The sequence below is a fragment of the Bubalus kerabau genome, chromosome 1 (genome assembly GCF_029407905.1).
Source record: "Bubalus kerabau isolate K-KA32 ecotype Philippines breed swamp buffalo chromosome 1, PCC_UOA_SB_1v2, whole genome shotgun sequence".
Lineage (NCBI taxonomy): Eukaryota > Metazoa > Chordata > Mammalia > Artiodactyla > Bovidae > Bubalus > Bubalus kerabau.
In genome coordinates, this window is record NC_073624.1 from 112,235,306 (window position 1) to 112,258,022 (window position 22,717).

Below are 22,717 nucleotides of genomic sequence, written 5' to 3' on the forward strand. Positions count from 1 at the left end.
TTAACAGGAGAATTCTATCAAACATTCAGAGAAGAGCTAATGCCTATCCTTTTAAAACTCTTTCAAAAAATTGCAGAGGGAGCAACACTACCAAATTCATTCTACAAGCCCACCATCACCCTGATACCAAACCCAGACAAAGACAACACAAAAAAAGAAAACTACAGGCCAATATCACTGATGAACATAGATGCAAAAATCCTCAACAAAATTTTAGCAAAGAGAATTCAGCAACGCATCAAAAAGCTCATATACCATGATCAAGTTGGGTTTATTTCAGGAATGCAAGGATTCGTCAATATACGCAAATCAATGTGATACACCATATTAACAAATTGAAAGAAAAAAATCATATAATAATCTCAATAGATGCAGAAAAAGTCTTTGACAAAATTCAGCACTCATTTATTATTAAAACTCTTTAAAAAATGTGCATAGAAGGAACCTACCTCAACATAGTAAAGGCCATAAATGATAAGCCTACAGCAAGCATTATTCTCAATGGCGAAAAACCAAAAGCATTCCCCCTACGATCAGGAACAAGACAAGGGTGTCCGCTTACACCACTATTATTCAACATAGTTTTGGAAGTCCTAGCTACAGCAATCAGAAAAGAAAAAGAAATAAAAAGAATCCAGATCAGAAAAGAAGAAGTAAAGCTCCCACTGTTTGCAGATGACATGATAATATACATAGAAAACCCTAAAGATAGAATTAGAAAATTACTAGAGCTATTCATTGAATTTAGCAAAGTTGCAGGATACAAAATCAATACACAGAAATCACTTGCATTTCGATACACTAACCTTGAAAAATCAGGCAGAGAAATTAAGGAATCTTCACCATTGCAACAAAAAGAATTAAATATCTAGGAATATATTTACCTAAGGAGACAAAAGCAATGTACACAGAAAATTATAAGATACTAATGAAAGAAACCAAAGATGATGTAAACAGATGGAGAGATATTCCATGTTCCTGGGTAGGAAGAATCAATACTGTGAAAATAACTATACTACCAAACACAATCTACAGATTCAATGCAATTCCTATAAAATTACTAATGGCATTTTTCATAGAACTAGAACAAAAAATTTCACAATTCATATGGAAACACAAAAGACCCCAAATAGCCAAAGCAGTCTTGAGAAAGAAGAATCAAGCTGAAAGAATCAACCTTCCTGACTTCAGGGTATACTACAAAGCTACAGTCATTAAGACAGTGCGGCACTGATACAAAAACAGAAATATAGACAATGGAACAAGATAGAAAGCCCAGAAATAAACCCATGCACCTATGGGTACCTTATTTTTTACAAAGGGGGCAAGAATATATAATGTGGCAAAGACAGCCTCTTCAATGAACGGTGCTGGGAAAACTGGACAGCTACATGTAAAAGAGTGAAATAGAACACTTCCTAACACCATATACAAAGGTAAACTCAAAATAGATGAAAGACCTAAATGTAAGACCAGAAACTATAAAACTCTTAGAGGAAAACATAAGCAGAACACTCAACAACATAAATCAAAGCAAGATCCTCAATGATCCACCTCCTAGAGTAATGGAAATAAAAACAAAAGTAAACAAGTGAGACCCGATTAAAGAGGAAACTATAAGCAAGGTGAAAAGACAACACTAAGAATAGGAGAAAATAACAGCAAATGAAACAACTGACAAAGGATTAATTTCCAAAATATACAAGCAGTTCATACAACTCAATGCCAGAAAAACAACCAACCCAATCAAAAAGTGGGGAAAAGACCTAAACAGACTTTTCTCCAAAGAAAACATATGAAACAAACATACAAACATGGCTAACAAACACATGAAAAGATACTCAATGCCACTCATTATTAGAGAAATGCAAATCAAAACTACAAACCACAAAATCAACTCACACTGGTCAGAATGGCCATCATCAAAAAGTCTACAAACAATAAATGCTGGAGAGGGTGTGGAGAAAAGGGAACGCTCTTGCACTGTTGGTGGGAATGTAAATTGATACAGCCAGTATGGAAGATGGTACAAGATTCCTTTAAAAACTGGAATAAAACCACCATATGACCCAGCAATCCCATTCCTGGGCATATACCCTGAGGAAACCAAAATTGAGAAAGACACAAGTATCCCATTGTTCCTTGCAGCACTATTTACAATAGCTAGAATACGGAGGCAGCCTAGATTTCCATCGACAGATGAATGGATAAAGAAGTTGTGGTATATATTATTCAGCCATAAAAAGGAATGCATTTGAGTCAGTTCTGATGAAGTGGATAAACCTAGAACCTATTATACAGAGCGAAGTGAGTCAGAAAGAGAAAGGTAAATATTCTAACACATATATATGGAATTTAGAAGAATGGTACTGACGAACTTATTTACAGGGCAGCAATGGAGAAACAGACAGAGAATAGACTTATGGCCATGGGGAGAGGGGAGGAGAGGGTGGGATGTATGGAGAGAGTAACATGGAAACTTCCATTACCATATGTAAAATAGATAGCCAATGGGAGTTGGCTGTATGGCTCAGGAAACTCAAACAGGGGCTCTGTATCAACCTAGAGGGTGGGATGGGGATGGAGATGGGAGGGAGGTTCAAAAGGGAGGGGATATCTGTATACTTATGGCTCATTCATGTTGAGGTTTGACAGAAAACGACAACATTCTGTAAAGCAATCATCCTTCAATAAAAAATAAATTTAAAAAATGCTGCAGGTTGACATAACAGAATCTACTACAAAACTTATTATAAATGTCTATTCTTATGAATGTTCAAAGTGAAAAACATGGTCATAACATACCCAGATTGATGTTCAAGCTATTTGCACCAAAATTTTAGCCTTAAAAATTCCCATGGAAAAAAAAAATTACTGATGTTTTACAGAGTATGAATGACTTAAGAATTAAAAAATGCATTTTACACCTGATTTTACTGAACATAAATATGACTTTGCAAGCTTCTTTTAAACCATGACAATGAAATTTCCATATAAAGCTGATGCAGCACATAAGTGCTACTCAAGGCAAGGAGAATTCTTATACTATATCTTCATTTTATATACATGTTTTTTGAAACGTGACAGATTAAACATTTATCAACTCTTCACTGCTATATTTACCATCTTCTTCAGTAAGCACATTTACGGGTGCACTCCGAATTCCTTCACCTTTGAGTGTACTAGCTGACACCTCAATTGTATACTGCGTGTACTTCTTCAGTCCTAAATAGAAATAAGATAGATAAGACTTACAAAATAACCTTTAATTATATGCAGGAAAAAAAACTATGAAATGTTTCTTAACAACCTTCCAAAAGTAAAAACTAAGTGAAAATGTAGTTCTTAGAACAGTAACTCCTATTATGAAGACAGAACAATATAGAAAAATGTGGAAAAGAACTGAGCCTTCTTTCGTGTGATCTGCAATAAACTCCTACCTTATTGAACCAAGGAGCCGGAACTGTCGCACTCTGTATAAAACTAACTACACTTCGCACTTACAACAACAAGCCGATGATTTGTGGTCACTCGGTCAAAATAAACATAAATATCCAGCATTATATTTTTTTACCTTTAATATTCTGGATCAAGGAAGTTGTGTTTATCGTTCTTTCCTCATTTCCATTACTTTTCATTAGATAAATGGTATATTTTTGTATAATTCCATTGGGAATACTTGGAGGGAAGAATGACAGCTCAATCTCTCCAGATGAAATATTTTTGTAAGTAATATTTTCTGGTGCACTATCAGGCACTGAAAAAAAAAATTATATATATACAGCATAAACAATTCTACGCTAATCATGTATTCTGCTGACGTTTTCACCCCAATGGTCTATGAGACACACACATACACACACTTGTCAAGTCACTTCAGTCATGTCTCACTCTTTGTGGCCCCAGGGACTGTAGCCTGCCAGGCTCCTCTGTCCAAGGGGATTCTCCAGGCAAGAATACTAGAGTGGGTAGCCATGCCCTCCTCCAGGGGATCTTCCCAACCCAGGGATCGAACCTGCATCTCCTGTGGCTCCTGCATTTCAGGGGGATTCTTACCACTGACCCACCAGGAAAGCTCCCCCCCCACACACACATCAGAAGTTTCACTAGAATGCAATTATAATAAATATCCTAAATGTAGAAAAATATGGGTATATTATAGCACTTGCATCTGTGCAAGAAAATTTTCATCTCAAAGAAAATTCATACTACAACTCTACAGAATAAAGTTTATTGGATGTTGCTGCTGCTGCTGCTGCTGCTAAATCGCTTCAGTTGTGTCCGACTCTATGCGACTCCATAGATGGCAGCCCACCAGGCTTCTCTGTCCCTGGGATTCTCCAGGCAAGAACACTGGAGTGGGTTGCCATTTCCTTCTCCAATGCATGCAAGTGAAAAGTGAAAGTGAAGTCGCTCAGTTGTGTCCGACTCTTAGCGGCCCCATGGACTGCAGCCTACCAGGCTCCTCCGTCCATGGGGCTTTCCAGGCAAGAGTACTGGAGTGGGTTGCCATTGCCTTCTCGTATTTTTTATCAAAATACTTGAGACTATACTGAACTGTCTTACTGAGCAGAACATGCAGATACAGTGGTCCCATGGTACATGCAGGGAAATGGTTCCAGGGCCCCCATGCCCCCACCCCTTTCATGGATACCAAGCTCCAAGGATGCTCAAGTCCCTTATATATAATTGCACAGTATTTGCATAGAACCTAACAACATCCTCCTGTATACTTTAAATTGTCTCTAGATTATTTATAATACCTAATACAATGGAAATACTATGTAAATAATTGTAAATACAATGGAAATGCTATGTAAATAGTTGCCTGCCAGCATGCAGGAAATTTAAGTTTTGCTTTTTAAAACATTTTTTCTGCAACTTTTTTTCAAATACTTTCAATGCACAATTGGTTGAATCTGTGGATTCAGGGCCCACAGGTACAGGCTAACTGTACAAGAAGGAGAACTTGAAAACACTTAAAAATTGATTCTGTCTTTCATTAATAACAACATATAAATGGTTTATAGATTAGTTTTGATATACAGTATGATCTATGACAAGGCAAGGATTCTCTGCTAGATAAAAGGAAAGGATATAATGACCTGGTAACAAACAGTCTCCTAAGGATGTGTGTGCTTAGTCACTCAGTCTTGTCCGACTCTTTGTGACCTCCTAAACCGTAGCCTGCCAGGCTTCTCTGTTCATGGGATTTTCCAGGTAAGAATACTGGATGGATTGCCATTTTCTTCTCTAGAGGATCTACATGACCCAGGGATCAAACCTGCATTTCTTGTTTCTCTTGCATTGCAGGTGGTTTCTTTACCCATTGAGCCATCAGGGAAGCCCAAGGATACAATTTATCAATAAATAAAATACCCATTTCCTGTATCTATTAATGCTTTTATTATATTGAATGTAATGGCCACAAAATGGTTCTCTACGTATAATCAACTATTAATACTACATGTGGGATTCCAAGTCTAGAAAACTGGATATTGGAAAAGCTACACTAAATGAATGATCATTATAATTAAAAGAGGTAAAACTTTACATAAAAATTAACCTTTTTCTTGTAAGGAATTGCAGAGCTGGCAAAGAAGTAAGAAATCTATGGTGGACCAAAAACAAATACAAAAAAAAAAAAAAAAAAAAAAAACAAAGTAAAAATAGGAGTCCTGATATGAAAGCTGGAACTAAAGCCTGCTCTGACTTACAGGGTAATGGTCAATCCTGGTGACTTTGAGTTTCTGTATTAACTGCTGTGTGGAGAGCCAGAAAAAGAAGATAAAACCCTGGGCCAGTAGAAGGGTAAAAAATATCCCTGCATCAAGTGTTGAATCCCCAAAGAATACAATTTCAACAAGACCCATGACACGGGCCGATTCTGGGGGCACTTTGAATTCTTCAGAAGAGTTGAAGAGAAACTGAGCGGTTCTTCCTAGACTTGTGCAATGCAGTATGTTCTCTCTCACAGAACAAGGAGTGAGAAGGAAACCTACCAAGAAAAAGAGGACAGAAAAGTAACTTTTTTCCTCTTATAATGCCTCTGGATGAGAGGTGGAATAGTAAAAAAGAAAAAACAAACAAACAAAAAAAAAACTATGCATTGTTGGAACTGTAAGCCTATCCCTATGAGCATACGTGGCTCAAATCCATGGAACATATATAATCACTTAGAACCAACATGGAACAATGGACTGATTCAAAATTGGGAACAGAGTATGTCAAAGTTGTATAGTGTCACCCTGCTTATTTAACCTAGATGCAGAGTACATTGTGTGAGATGCTGGGCTGGATGAACACAACCTGGAACCAAGACTGCCAGGAGAAATATTAATAATCTCAGATAGCCATTTGACACCACCCTAATGGCAGAAAGCAAAGAAGAATTAAAGATACTCTTGATGAAGGTGAAAGAAGAGAGTGAAAAAGCTGGCTTACAACTCGGCATTCAAAACATGAAGATCATGGCATCTGGTCCCATCACTTCATGGCAAATAGATGGGGAAACAATGGAAACAGTGATAGACTTTATTTTCTTGGGCTCCAAAATCACTGCAGACGGTGACTGCAGCCATGAAATGGAAAGATGCTTGGTTTTTGGAAGAAAAGTTATGACAAATCTAGACAGCATATTAAAAAGCAGAGACATTACTTTGCCAACAAACATCTATACAGTCAAAGCTATGGTTTTTCCAATAGTCGTGTATAGGTGCGAGAGCTATACAATCAAAAAGGATGGTGGTGGGATTTAGCTTCTAGGTCATGTCTGATTCTTGCGACCCCATGGACTGTAGCCTGCCAGGTTCCTCTGTCCATGGGATTCTCCAGGCAAGAATACTGGAGGGGGTTGCCATTTCCTTCTTCAGGGGATCTTCCTGACCCAGGAATCAAACCCAGGTCTCCTGCATTGCAGGAGATTCTTTACCTACTGCAGACTGTTTACATTTACCATTGCAGATGCTTTACCAACTAAGCTACAAGTGAAGCCCAAGAAAGGATGAGTGCCAAAGAATTGAGGCCTTCAAACTGTAGTGCTGGAAAAGAATTAGAGTCCCTTGGACAGCAAGGAGATCGAACCAGTAAATTCTAAAAGAAATCAACCCTGAATATTCATTTGAAGGACTGATGCTGAAGCTGAAGATCCAATACTTTGGCCACCTGATGTGAAGAGACAACCTGTTGGAAAAGATCCTGATGCTGGGAAAGATTGAAGACAGGAAGAAAGGGGACAACAGAGGATGAGACGGTTGGATGGCATCACCAACTCAATGAACATAAGTTTGAACAAGCTCCGGGAGTTGGTGATGGACAGGGAAGCCTGGCGTGCTGCAGCCCACGGGGTCACAAAGAGTCGGACACGACTGAGCGACTGAACAACAAATATAGCCTGAAAAGACCTCTACTTTAGAATAGAAATAAAAATGAATTTGTAATACTGAGTTGCCATTCAGTTCAGTTCAGTCGCTCAGTTGTGTCCAACTCTTTGCAACTCCATGAATCGCAGCACGCCAGGCCTCCCTGTCCATCACCAACTCCTGGAGTTCACTCAAACTCACGTCCATCGAGTCAGTAATACCATCCAGCCATCTCATCCTCTGTCGTCCCCTTCTCCTCCTGCCCCCAATCCCTCCCAGCATCAGAGTCTTTTCCAATGAGTCAACTCTTTGCATGAGGTGGCCAAAGTACTGAGTTTCAGCTTTAGCATCATTCCTTCCAAAGAAATCCCAGGGCTGATCTCCTTCAGAATTGATGGTTGGATCACCTTGCAGTCCAAGGGACTCTCAAGAGTCTTCTCCATCACCACAGTTCAAAAGCATCAATTCTTTGGCACTCAGCTTTCTTCACAGTCCAACTCTCACATCCATACATGACCACAGGAAAAACCATAGCCTTGACTAGATGGACCTTTGTTGGCAAAATAATGTCTCTGCTTTTCAATATGCTATTGTTGCTGCTGCTAAGTCACTTCAGTCATGTCCGACTCTGTGCGACCCCGTAGATGGCAGCCCACCAGACTCCCCCGTCCCTAGGATTCTCCAGGCAAGAACACTGGAGTGGGTTGCCATTTCCTTCTCCAATGTGTGAAAGTGAAAGTGAAGTGAAGTCGCTCAGCCGTGTCCGACCGTTAGCGACCCCATGGACTTCAGCCTACCAGGCTCCTCAATCCATGGGATTTTCCAGGCAAGAGTACTGGAGTGGGTTGCCACTGCCTTCTCCAATATGCTATCTAGGTTGGTCATAACTTTTCTTCCAAGGAGTAAGCGTCTTTTAATTTCATGGCTGCAGTCACCATCTGCAGTAATTTTGGAGCCCAAAAAAATAAAGTCTGACACTGTTTCCACTGTTTCCCCATCTATTTCCCATGAAGTGATGGGACAAGATGCCATGATCTTCGTTTTCTGAATGTTAAGCTTTAAGCCAACTTTTTCACTCTCCTCTTTCACTTTCATCAAGAGGCTCTTTGGTTCCTCTTCACTTTCTGCCATAAGATTGGTGTCCTCTGCATATCTGAGGTTATTGGTATATCTCCCGGCAATCTTGATTCCAGCTTGTGCTTCTTCCAGCCCAGCATTTCTCATGATGTACTCTGCATAGAAGTTAAATAAGCAGGGTGACAATAGACAGCCTTGACGGACTCCTTTTCCTATTTGGAATCAGTCTGTTGTTCCATGTCCAGTTCTAACTGTTGCTTCCTGACCTGCATACAGGTTTCTCAAGAGGCAGGTCAGGTGGTCTGGTATTCCCATCTCTTTCAGAATTTTCCACAGTTTATTGTGATCCACACAGTCGCCATTACTTAAAAGCAATTAGCAGAAGCAAACACACATTCTCTCTGAAGAAACTCAACTTTAACTTAAGTCACAATTAGAAAAGTGATACCAATTGAAAAACTACTGGAATTCTCTACCCAGAAAAATTAACAAGAGCAAAATACCAACACAGTCGGCCAATCAGAAACAGAGAGAAAGCCATCAATGTAATCTCACAGCTGAAACTGTAAGCAATGCATTTACACAGAAGCATACCTGCAGCAGATGAAAGACCATAGTTGGAAAGATAATGGTTTAAAATTGCCTTCATAGAACAATGATGATTAACTTGCGGTTTAAACAATATAAACAATATATATTTTTTCATTTGCAATACTCATAATGCCATTACAAGTTCTTTTCCTTCAAGATTAAGAATTCAACCCTTTTATTGGTATTCTAAATACAATGGATATAAATATGCTACTAATAAATTTAGTAAAGAAAATTCAGAAGCCTTGAAAATATAGAAAAGTACCCCTCACCCCCACTGTTACCTGTTATGGAGTGTATTGCATCTAAGGCAGACTTACCAGGAAAATCTTCCATAAAAATGCAGACATTTCTAAAACTTTGGGAAGAACTTTAATACAGCTTGATATAACAATATAATCCTACAATCCCGCCCCAAATATTCAAAATCTTCCCTAGTGTCTTCCTAACCAATGCATTAAATTGAGAAAAATCCTCAACAAGTACTCTGGCTCCTTAACCTTCTGGCTCTTAGTGAAATCTTAAAACAGCACTCGGGTTGGCAGCTATTTGTTTTTTTCCCATCATCTCTGTAACCATAGGGCCTAGAACCCTTTCCGTATCAAGATCTGTTCTTTCCTCTTCCTGAAAAACTCTAGGTGTTACCCTTCCTTTAAGACAATCATCCAGTGGTTCTCTGCCATTTCTCTAAACATCTTAAAAATGCAGTCACCTGACAATTGACCTCCTCTCTACCACTGTGAGATGTCAAATAGATGGAAATAACCCTGTAACTCCCTAGACTCTGAATTCCTTGAGCTCCACAATTCCAATATTTTTTTCCTCTGCCTCACTCCAGTCAGCAGCCTTCATGGCAACACCTGAGGCCTTCATTACCAATAACTACCAATACTCTTCTCTTTGGCAACTATCTATGTCTCCAGCTGACCAACCACTATATTGTCAATTCAACAAGTCACTGACCCTCATCAAGTCTTTACTGTCCATCACCACTCTTAACATCCTCACCTCCCTGCTTACTCAGGTCAGACAGCCTATCACTAAAATCACTCCCTAGCAATCTCCATCAACTCCTTTTTCTATCTTACTTTTCTGGCAAAATTTCAACGTTGGTTAAACTGAACTCAGGGCTAGTCTACATCCGCAATGCAACAGGTGAACATTTCTGAATAAAATTCCACTCCATGCTGACTAGCCTTACTTTAATTTATAACCTCAAAGCTCAATCTTTTTCCATCACTTGGCAGCCTATCTATTTTTCAGTTAATCAGTCTTCTACTCTGTTATGCTTGTTTTCACCATCTTCTTTCTCCACAAACATCCAGTATCTCCTCCCTCTCCGTATTCAAATCTGATAAACCTGCTTCTAATTTCATCGAGAAAATAAAAACACTCAAAGAGGACTATATATTTTCCTACCACTCATCTTCAACTGCCTTCTTATCTAAAACCTAGTCCATTTCTGCACTAAATTCCATTCCATCTACCTAGTTAGACTTTAGACTTGACGTTTTTTCCTCTCTCTTGTATTTTTAGTTTTTCTCTCATCACTGAATTATTTCTATTATGATATATACATTGTACGGGGCTTCCCTGGCAGCTCAGCAGGTAAAGAATCCGCCTTCAAGCAGACCCTGGTTCAATCCCTAGGTTGGCAAGATCCCCTGGAGGAGGGCATGGCAACCCACTCTGATATTGTTGCCTGGAGAATTCCATGGACTGAGGAGCCTGGTGGGCTATAGTCTAAGGGGTCGCAAAGAGTCAGACACGACTGGGTGACTAAGCACAGCACACACACACATTGTATACACGTGAACACACATCAGTTATTGCTCTATTCTGTCCTCCACTCTATATCCACATTTCTCAAATTTTGCCTTTACCCATTTTCTCCACTTTCTTGCCTATTGTGCTCTTTTAGTCCCACTTCAATTAGGCATTTTCTCCTCATTTTTAACCATGAAGCGTACTCTCATGGAGTCATCAATGACCTTCATCTTGCCAAACCACTAATCAATTGTGTGCCATCGCTTCACTGTCAGGGGCTTCCCTGGTGACTCAGTGGTAAAGAATCTGCTTGCGATGCAGGAGACGCAAGTTCAATTCTTGGATCAGGAAGAGCCTCTGGAGAAGGAAATGGCCACCCACTCCAATATTCTTGGCTGGGAAATCTCATGGACAGAGGAGCCTGTCAGGCTACAGTCCATGGGGTAGCAAGAGTCAGACACGACTTAGTGACTAAACCACCATCACTTCACCGTCAGTAGCACTTGACGTAGGAAACAAATTGCTTCTAATTTAAAATATCTACTCATTTGACTTCTAAGACATGACCTTCTCCTGACTTTCCTCTGATCTCACCGGCCACTCCTGCTTAGTCCTTGACTGGCTCCTCCTTGACTTCCCAAAGTCTCCATGTCCTATTACCTGAGGACATAGCTGTATGCTTCTCTTCAACTCTATCTGCACTTACCCTGATGTGACTTTATCTCAACCTTGAATTTGAATACCCAACATATGGTGATGCTTTTAGATTGTATATTCAACCCTGGATCCTTTCCATGAGTTTAAAACTTATTGCCCAATTGCCTTCACGACAGGCACTTGAGTATTTCAAACATGTTCAAAACATGAACTCCTAAGAGTTCTCCAACCTCATCTCCTCCCCAGACTTCCTCATTTCAATAAATGGCACCTCATTCACCAAGATGCTTAGGCCAAAACCTGATAGGAAATCTTGAGTTTCCTCTTTATTCCCACATCCAATATATTCAGAAGCAATCTTCTAAAACTGCAAAACATACCAAATTCTCATCGCCTAATTCTCCAATAGCTTCACATTAAAATTAAACATCACATTCCTTAGTATGGCACCCACGAAGGTATGGTCCACCTCTGCCTCTCTCTCTCTTGCATCTGCTAATTCTACCCCATAGCTCACACTGCTCAAATGAGAGAAATGATCTCCTCTTCCTCAGACATATCAAGAGCCTTTCCTCTTCAGGAACTTGGTAATTGCTATTCCTCCTCTGGAACATTCTCTTCCTTACCCTCATCTAAGTAAATCTCACACATTATTAATATCTCTAGGCAAATATAACCTCCTCAGAGAGGCGTTTTCTCAGTCTTCCATCTCAAATTGCCTGCTCATTCTTCCATAACTCTCTTTTCTTTCCCTGATTTTTTTTTTCAAGGAATTTGCCAATATCAACAATCATATATATTATTTGTTTACTGGTTTATCTTCTCTGACCCTTCTAGAATGTTAAGTTCCAGAAAGACAGAAATGTGGCCTTATTTACTGCTGTAACTATAGTGCGTAATTCAGTGGTAGTTCGTGATATGGAATCCATAAAAAGTCTGTTCAGTGAGTGAAAACCTGTGCTCAAGGTGGTATAGAACATATTTAAAACAAAGGAGAAATTTACATCTAAGGAAAGTAAGATTGAATTGAATAGCTCTTTAATTGCAAGGGAAAAAAGGAATTAGTGATGCTATGCTTAAACTTTATAAATCAGTATAACTTGGGATTTTGAAAGATTCTCATTGGAATTCGCTAACTTGTCCCTGTGGATGTACCTGCCTACCACCAGTAGTCAGGATATAAATATGCAGCCCTGACCCCAGGCTGACATCCTGTGCGTTTTTATTCATTTCTCCTTAGGGGATAACCCATGCTGGATCTTCAGCATGGGTTATCCCCTAACCTTGCTTGAAAATAAAGCAAGATAGATTTAACGACTTGGTGATTTTGGAAAGTCATCACATATTTAAATTTTTCTGAAATAGCCTGGTGCTTCCAATTGTCGAAGTACCACGTAAAATGGATAACTCATGAATGACAAGTAATTATTATATCAGTTGGAATAAGCTAGAGCTATTAAAAACTAAAATTAAAGAATAATTTAGTTCATGATCATCCTAAAATAGTGGGGCGTTATCCTGGGCATGCCAGAAGATTATTGTTTGGCATAGATAGTTTTAATGTCACATAGAGAAAGTAATAAAATGCCTTTCATTAACATGAATAAATTTAAAGAGTTCCACACAAAGTTTTGATCAACAACTAAATTACAATCCCCTAGTATTATTGCCCCAATTCAGACTTACTCAAGGCAGTGGTTAAGGCTTACTGTAAAGAAAATTATATCTTAAAAAAAGAAAGGAAAGAAAATATACATATATAGATCATCAAAGGATAATCTGTATGGGAACTTAAAGTTCTTTATGTGATTATTGTGCCCTAAGTATGAGAAAATATAAACTAATCTCAAGTTTGTTTATTAAGTGCACATTCTATACTTAAAACACACACACAAGATCAATCCTATATTGATTTTTCCTGCTTGACACATGAGGATTTTACTTTCAAGCATTATAAACTCTAATTCCCCAATCAAGATAAAACATCTGAACAAATAATTTACTCCTATTTGTAACTAGCAGCATTAACACTAATAATTAGCTGTAGTTGGCTTTTTAGTTAGCTGAGTTAGCACAGCTCTCAATTTCTCATGAAACAGTATTGAAAGTGGGATATTGATTTTTAGAGTAAGAGTAGAGAGTGTATTTATTGTATTTAACAAGAACATTGATCCCTGGGAGTAAACAGTTGCTCCTGAGTACATCCTGCTTCAAATGACAGCTTGAGATTGTGTTTAAAATTCTAGCTACCTCTGTTGCAAAAAGAACTCAAATTGGTGGTTCAATTGTATTAGACATGATCTAGAGGAAAAGTCACTGATGCAGATTCCACTGCCTGTGAAACACCCAGTAATTAATATTAACTTTAGGAGGGTGGAAATTCATTTTCTTGTACAGTGCTAATAGAGCCCAGGGAAAGGTTGCCATAGTATAAATTATTTGCTGAATATTTCTTGAAAGGATGAACCTTGCAGACCTCAGTTTTTCATTAGGAATGCAGATAATAATACCTTATCGCTTTATTTTAGAATTAAAAAGGCAATTTTTGTGAAAGTCAAGAAGAATATGTTGCAGGTACTTAAAATATGCTTCTTTCCTTGACGTGGTGCAAAATGAAACCAGGTAGAGACTTTTCTCAAAAATACTTATTTTCCATATATTTATAAAAGCAATGAAGCATGCTAATATATATAATAACAATTATTTTGCACCATAATATACAATTTATGATGATTTTAAAAAAACGCTCTTTTCATTACTCATTCCTGCCATTACGACTGTTGTCATCCCCTATGGACCGTTTTATGTCATTTCATTTTATTAATTTATGTGACAGTCTCAAGAGGATGAAAAGTGCAAAAAAAGTGTCAGTCGCTCAGTTGTGTCCGACTCTTTGTGACCCCATGGACTGTAGCCCCCCAGACTCCTCTGTCTGTGAAATTCTCCAGACAAAAATACTGGAGTGGGTTGCCATTCCCTTCACCAGGGGATCTTCCCAACCCAGGGATCGAACCCAGATCTCCTGCATTGCAGATGGATTACCATCTGTGTCATCCTCTCTGGTCAATTTTATATCAATTTATTTTATTAATTTCTGTGACCAGTCTCAAGAGAGTATTTTTGCCCAAAGGTAAGCTGGTCTACTAGATCCCTGATTCCTCAAGGTCAGAGACAGGGCCTCACCTACAGCATCTGGATGAACCATAAGAAATTGCTGATATTTAGCTAATTATGATGTATAGGAACAGTGACTCCAATCGTCAGCCAGTAGCTAGTCAACAAATATTTGTTTTTTTAAATGTAGGGATAAAATAGTAACTTTACATTTAGTTTTAATTCTAGGCATGTGCTACAGAGTTGGTCTAAAAGTGATGCTCCAATATATGCTTATAAGCATAATATAAACAATGCACTAAGATCATCCAAATGTCTTACTTTGTGCTATTTGCTCTTGTACACTGAAACTGAAACACTATTAGTTCTCTGCTTACATTATTTCATTTATATGGGATACACACCCTGGCCACAACAACCTATATAATGTCCATTCCACCTGATTCTTTAAGATTAAGGTCAAATGCTACCTCCTTTGTAAGGCTTCCCAGGCATGTCCTTTTTGTGCTCAGACTCTACACCTCTGGCTATATATATATACACTCAAGAATGTATATAGATATACACACATACATAGACAGATGTATAGAATTTACATGTATTAAGTCTATATACATCTATGGGCTTCCCAGGTGGCTCAGATGGTAAAGAAGCTGCCTGAAATGCAGGATACCTGGATTATACATCTATAGATATATATCTACTTACATCTTTACATATGTGGCTCAGACAGTAAAGAATCCACCTGCAATGCAGGAAATGTGGGTTCGATCCCTGGGTCGGGAAGATCCCCTGGAGAAGGAAATGGCAACCCACTCCAGTGGTGGGCTACAGTCCATGGGGTCGCAGAGTGGGACACGACTGAGTGACTAACACACACACACACACACACACATTTATACATATATATGTATAAATTTAGATATATCTATAGATAGATGCATATGGATGTATACAGAATTTATATAGATTATATATAGTATAGGATTCTATTCTTATGAATGTGTCTCTGCTATTCCTAGTTTCAAAGCAACCTAATTTATAGGTACACTGAAAGGACTTCTGATTTCTCAAGATACTTCCTTTGAAAAAAAAAAAAAACACTGACTTTTATTCTGGAGTTCCCTTATATGTAAATCAGATTTAAAAAATTTACACAGCAAGTCTTTTCCCACATCTTCCCACAAAGATCATATAAAGTCCTGGATTTTACAGAACAGAATGACAGACTTCAGGGTATGTAAAATATAAAACAATATGACAATTACTGGCCATGTTTACTTCATTAATATGTATGGGGAAAAAAACTTACCAGTCTCAGAAGTTCTCACAGAAAGTACAGAAGATAACTGATCGCCATGGCCAAATCTGGTATATGACCTTACAGAAACGTTATAGAGGGAGTAAGGTTTTAAGTCTCTTAAAATTATGTTTGTTGTTGAGGTGTTCTTCATGAATAAGGAATTTACATTTCTGTAGAGCACTTCATAGGCAACAATAATCCCATTGGGTTTCTCCGGTGGCGACCACTTCAAACTTATTTCACTAGCGGTAACATCGCTAACTTCAACATCTTGAGGTGACGACTCTGGTTCTGGGGGAGAAAACCAATGTGTGTATTTTTTCATGTCTATTGCTTCAGACACTAAAGGCAGCATGAGGGAGATGACAGTAAGCATGCAACACCACTTGCTTCTTTTTATTAAAACTGCACCTAACATTCTTACCATCTTCTGGAGTTCTCACGAAGATGTCATTTGCTTCGGACAAAGAACTTTCTCCAACAGTGGTTGAGGCAGCCACTCTCATTTTGTATCTTGTGTATTTCTTTAACCCTGTAAGGAAAATAGGCCATTTGTTCAAAGTCCCCAGAATACTATTCCTGGATTACTGCCATTTAACACAAGACTAGTGAAAATAACTTATCTGGGAGACTGGTTCTTTAAATCAGCCTCCTATAATCCCAATCTCCCAAGCTTCCTTGGTATGGGAGCCTTCCATCTTGATGAGGTTTTAGTTCTCTCCTAAAATATCAAGGCAGTGGTCTGAGCCTGAAGAAACAATTTTTGGCACACTGCAAGGAATGTAGCTGATTTGGCACAAACACCACGTCAGCTCAATTACTTCAGCTGATGGTCACATTCAGTCAATACTGAGTTATTTTGATGCACCAGGCATAAAATTCCGTAGGTCAAGTATATTCTTAGGATACCTGTGGTATGATGACTTTATTTGCTGATAAATATAGTGAAAGAAAAACAACATTTAATGAAGTTATTTCTGCAAGTATTTTTAAAGATATCCATGGGAGCATAGCACAACAAAGTCTGCAATGATGCAACATGTACTCCACAGTGTTTAATGGCATAGAGAGATGTGCATTTTCCATCAGAATAAGAATGTCAAAACAAAATTCTGTTCTACCTGTTATGAGAAAGTTGTTATCTATAGTAGTCATCTGGAATGCTCTGTTTGTATCCAGTTCCAATGCATAAATTGTATAATGAGTTATTTTTCCATTAGGATATTCTGGAGGATCCCAATATAACAAAATAGATGAAGAACTAATATTTTTATAGTTTATAACTTGAATGGAGCTTGGCACTTGAGAAGAAGAATGAAAAATTAATATGAATGAAAAGTATTACAATGTACCAGAGAAATATCTGCAGGTAACTATTTCAAAGGAAATATATTCTTACCTTGCTCAAGCGTCCTTACATTGAGAACCGTTGGTGGTCCTTCTCCCATGATGGTGAAAGCAGATACACTAATCATATGCTCGGTGAAAGGTACAAGTCTCCTGATAACGTAGGACAGCTGTTCAGCAGCAATGTCAGTGATATACTGATTCCTTGAAGTTCCTATTTGAAATCAGTTTTTAAAAAATTTAACAAGTGTTTGGCTTTGTGATCAAAATCATTTTTGCTTCCACAGTGAAATTTTAAACCCAATTTCACATTATCCATTAATCTCTCCATGTAATCCCTTATATGAAAGGTAGATACACAATTAATAATAAATATACTGAATGTACTCCAATAACATATATAGACACTTTGTGTTCATAATATAGTTTTGCTAGTTGTTATACACTATCCCAGAATAAGAGATTAGTGTTTTGAGAAAATATAACTTTCTAAAAAAGACAGGTTAGGAATTCTTTTCCTAAAAAACAACTGGGCGATAATATAAACTGAAATATTATATAAGTCAGTGCTGCATTATGATATAAAATCATGGAAATAAGATTTTATTTGGACTCAAAACTCACCACACATTTGTTAAACCCATTAATGATTTAAAGCAAGCATGCTTATAAAACTGCCACATAAATATATCTGGACAAGGATTTCAAAAAGTCCCTATTTCAAAAAATAGTTTTGTTTTGTTTTTTTAACTTATTTAAACTGTGCACTTCCAACAGTGATAATTAGTGCTTAGGCCAAACAAAGTATTTTAAAAAAATCTGTATTAGAAATCATGGGCCTCTTAATTTTTAGTGTCTTCTAAAAGTTGTGTTCTTTGCCAGGAAAAACATGTCAGTAAATGAAATAAGCATATATTGAATGCAATGTGATACTTTTGCCAAATCCCACCATCAATATAACAAATTTTAATTTGGAAGGGAACAAATACCAAATTAGAGAAAAAGCAACAAGAGAAACCCTTTTTTTTCTCACTTAGCATTTTAGAAAAAACAGATAATTTAGATCTGTTTCTTCTAACTAAATATTTTTAATTCACTATATATGACACTCTCCTTATAGTAACAATAAGATCCCTTGACCCTGAATAGTAAGTGTATACACTAATGACATCACCACGTCACTGGGGTCACCTCCACCTGTTGATCACCCCATGCACTCGAGTTGTAACTTTCTGACCTATTTACCTTCAGTGACATTTGAAAACCTATTAGTCAAAAGCTGCAGAGAGTGTGAGGCCTGTGAATGATTTGAAGATATGTTAATCCTTTCCCATCACACCTGCTTTGGCAACTGTAATAACTGATTGTCTCTGCAGCTTGGCTGGAGACTCTAGGGTGCTACTTTCTCTGGAGGAAGGTCAGATGGGTTAGGAGGGGCCAGCTCCTGCCTGTGTGGCATTTCCATTTGCCGCATGAGGTTATCCAACAGTTAAAGAAAAAAATTTGACTCCAGCCCATGGACCATTAATAATTGGGTTGAACTCTGAGCTAAGGTTCATATCTGTGCTAGCTAGTGCTGGTGGTTTAAATACATTTCAGACAGAACAAAAAAATGTACCTACCAAATGTTGAAGGCTGGTCTTCAGCTCTGCCCCTCACAGGAAAGTAATCATGTGGATGGCTGTTATATATAACTGAAGCAAGTGAATACAGGTCAGAAGACATCTCAGCTGAACCCTCCAATAATCCTGCCATTGACTCTCCTATGCTCACAGTTTCTGGAGCCATGGGGTTTATATACTGCACCTGAAAACAGATATTTGCAAAGACAGTGATGGTTACATTTAATAATGGCTTCAATCAAGTACTAGTTTCAACAACTAGTAATTTTGGAATGATAAATTTTTTAAAGGTAATATTATTTCCATGACTACTGTCTCCCTTACACTTCAAATTTTCATTCTGAAACTATTAAAATCCTGCATCACTGTAGCCCATTATGATCAATTCCATATCTTAAAACTCCATACTGTATTGTGCAAAAAAGGAAATAATTTATTTCTGACTCAAATATGGTTAAAAAAAAATAGCCATCCTCATGCAAAGTTTCATGACTAAAATATTTTAGCTGCTTACCACCCAATAATAAGTTGTCTAGGCCTACTGCCTTATTAAAATGTGCTTTGCTTTGCCAATTTATGTCCTCATTTGTACACCAGGTGTGAGCAGCCTGCATGCCTACTGGGTATATGTCAATAATAATAACCTATAATTGAGTGAAGTTACAGACATGAACAAAATTACATGGCAATAGTTTTCAAACAGTTCAAGACAGACCTACGTAAGGCTATGGGTCTAAGGAATATTTTAGGTAATTGTGATTGTTCCAAGATGCCGTAATGTACCTCACATGAATCGAGTCCACCCAAGTAGCAAATAATGACGTGAAATAAAACATCATGAGCATATTACAAGTATATACAGTAGAGTTTTATTTTAGGATGGCAAGAGAACTCTCTCCATTCTTTCCACACAGCAAAATAGATTGAAACAAAATGAAAAAATCTGAAAATAATCTAGGTTTAGATGATACCAAGACAATATTAGTAAATGTGTCGCTTGTGATAATGGAATTACATAATGAATTAGAATTTCAGTATTTTTTAGGAATCCATACTTAGTTAGGCATGTAAAAGCAAAAAGATATGAACTCTGGAATTTATTTTAAAATATACCTGCATCAACAGCAAAAATGAGAGATGGCAACAAAGACAGCATGTTGATAATTATGGAATCCAGGTGATAGGTTAATGGATGCACATTATACTCTTTTTTCTTTCATTTATACCAGTTAAAATTTTCCAAAATGAAGTATTGGGGAAAAATAGACAATGTTTTAAGAACTACTCTTTTTTTGTCAATTTCTTCAAGACTCACCTCCAAACCCTTTTTTTTTTTTTAGAATATTTTTTTCAAAGAAGAAAATCACTCTATTCCTTCCAAATCCATGTTCTTGCACCTTCAGAATTTCTAATTCATAATATAGATTTTATTTATTTATAAATTTTGATACACCTATCTTTTAATTATTTTTGGAGTTGAGCCCAACACAGGCTTTTAATTCCTTATGAACATAAAGCACTTAGTATTTTTTTTTTTAAGTAGATGCTCAGAAAAATATCAGGAAGGCAAGGAATTTTAAGGCTGCTTAGTTATTTAACTAGTTACAAAGGCAGATCATTTGAATATTAACTTTTCCGAGAAATAAAATCGAGAAAAGATGCAAAGATATATCTAATTCTCCAAATGATATTTATAAGATAAGATTACCTAAATCTTATTTCTTTACCCAGGGAAGTATTGTGATGAAAAGCAGGGAGATATCAATAATATTTACTCCAAAAATATCATGATAAATCACTCTGCATAAGGAACCATACTTAGAACAAACTAAAGATCTTCCACCTTCCAAGGCACACTTCAACTTTACTTCCACTGGGAAGTCAGAGAAGGCATGAATCACAAACACATAACTCAAGAGATGCTCTGGTATTCCAGTCAATAGTTTATGCCTGAACCACACAGCTGTTTCCACTATCAATCAACCACCCTTTGAGAATCCAGTGTGCAAAGCACTACAGAGGGTACAACGGGGTAATACAAAGAATTTCCCCTGAACTATGATTTTGTGTTAAATCTCACAATATTTTATACCAATGTCAGATACATTTTTGAGAGTTCAGCCATAGTATCCCATCAATTAACTAAGTTAAGAATCTCTGTTGACAAATTACTGTTTCAGCCTAAGAGGTGACTGAGTAATTTTGACTATCTGAACTTCTTCCAAATACACTGGAATGACCCTAACTATAAGTGATTTGAACTGGTTTTGTAAAAATCCAGAATGTTACTAATTATCACCAAGTGTGTCATTTTGTGAATATTTCTCACACTTTGCCTCTTTAAAACAGGGATTAGGTTTTTCAAAGGATGAAAAAGAAATAATTTTAAGAGTAAAAATGATAGGAAAGAATTAGAACTTAAGAAATAAATGACAAGTGGCTGAGAAATTAAGAAACAAGAGTGGAAATGAGTGAGAGAGAAGGAAATAAAGGCCTATCACAACTCCCCCAAGTTTGGCCTCATTGAGTTAGTCTAGTATTCTCAACCCCAGCACTAATGACATTCCACGTTGGAGAATTTTTTTGTTATAGGGAGCTGTGCAGGGCATTGTAGGGACAGCCTCCCTGGTCCCTACCCCCTAGAAACATATTCCCTGTGGCGACAATGAAAACTTCAGAGATCGCGAAGTGTCTCCTGGAGCAAAACCGCCCTCGATCGAGAACAACTGAGTTAGGCAATGTCGCAATTCATCAACACGAAAGCCTTCTCATATGCTACCTAGGAATCTTTGGAATTGATATGAAAGAATTAGAAGTCTTGAGAGTTCAGTTCCTAATCCACCTGAATAAACCAACTTGATTCTACATGTAACAGTCTTCATTATAGCTAATATGATTGTATTTTCAAAAACTTTACTATATGTATCAATTTATACTTTCTGGAAGTCTACTCAATTGGTTTAATGAAAATGTTGGCTTATTCTTAAGAAACGCTTCCATATTTTATTATAAACTATAACATGATTTGTACTATTTTCAACCACTGGTAAAAAGAATTTTATAATTAGTATATGTTTGGAAGCCTTCTAATGGAAACTGTTATCATTCTCCACTTATTTGGGTGAGAACTCTATAAGGCTTGATTCTGTCTATGTTCCTAATGCTCAACAAAGTAAACATCTCTAGAATTCCTATACTACTTTCGAGTCTTGTCCTCAGCCTCATTCTGGAGCCAAGCATTTGGCTTACATTCTTATGTTCACCACTGACAAACATTCATATACTTGAGAAATATGTTGTATGAAAAGATGTATCTATACAAATCTCAGAAATTTGTGATGCTACATAGCAAGATGTCTTTGGGGAGAAAATCCCTCAGGATTTGATCTGAAAAACAAGTACAGAAGTACAGAATGAGATCTGAGTGTGAAATTCAACTACAGAGCAATTAATGAAGAGTGGACTGTAGGATTTTTTTATACTTTCATCTAGGTAAAATAAGTTTCCCAAATAATTTTATTCTTTGCATTGATAGAAGCAGAAAATTCCTGCTAAAGGAGAAAATAACTCCGCTCAATTTGGCTCTAGTAAAACTATATATGGAATATAGTGTTCAGCTGAGAAAGAGGCTCATTGATAAACTGGAAAATAAATACACAGGAGAGTAATCAATAATATGAATGACTGATGAGAAACTGAGGATATTAAGCCTCAGGGAAACCATGACCATTATTTTCAAATGATAAAAAGTTAAATCATTGTATATTGTTATTACTAATGGAGACACCAACATTTAAAGCTACTTTGTGTCAAGTACAGTGATAAATATTTTTACCCATGTGATCACTTAATTATATCCCAAAGAAAAACGTATTATC

The 22,717-nt window shown here is 37.3% G+C and overlaps 1 protein-coding gene across 4 annotated transcripts in view; it reads right to left on the reverse strand.

Annotated features, from left to right (window-relative positions):
• The window catches only part of PTPRQ (protein tyrosine phosphatase receptor type Q), a 282,762-nt gene that overhangs the window by 184,004 nt on the left and 76,041 nt on the right, over positions 1-22,717 (reverse strand). For all 4 annotated transcript variants that reach the window (XM_055586942.1, XM_055586932.1, XM_055586934.1 and 1 more), the window contains exons 18-24: positions 18,840-19,023; positions 17,270-17,431; positions 16,992-17,171; positions 16,295-16,402; positions 15,880-16,161; positions 3,575-3,757; positions 3,124-3,225 (exon numbers count right to left, since the gene is read on the reverse strand). In XM_055586942.1, coding sequence (XP_055442917.1) covers positions 3,124-3,225; positions 3,575-3,757; positions 15,880-16,161; positions 16,295-16,402; positions 16,992-17,171; positions 17,270-17,431; positions 18,840-19,023 — 1,201 coding nt within the window. The remainder of the gene's footprint in view (positions 1-3,123; positions 3,226-3,574; positions 3,758-15,879; positions 16,162-16,294; positions 16,403-16,991; positions 17,172-17,269; positions 17,432-18,839; positions 19,024-22,717) is intronic.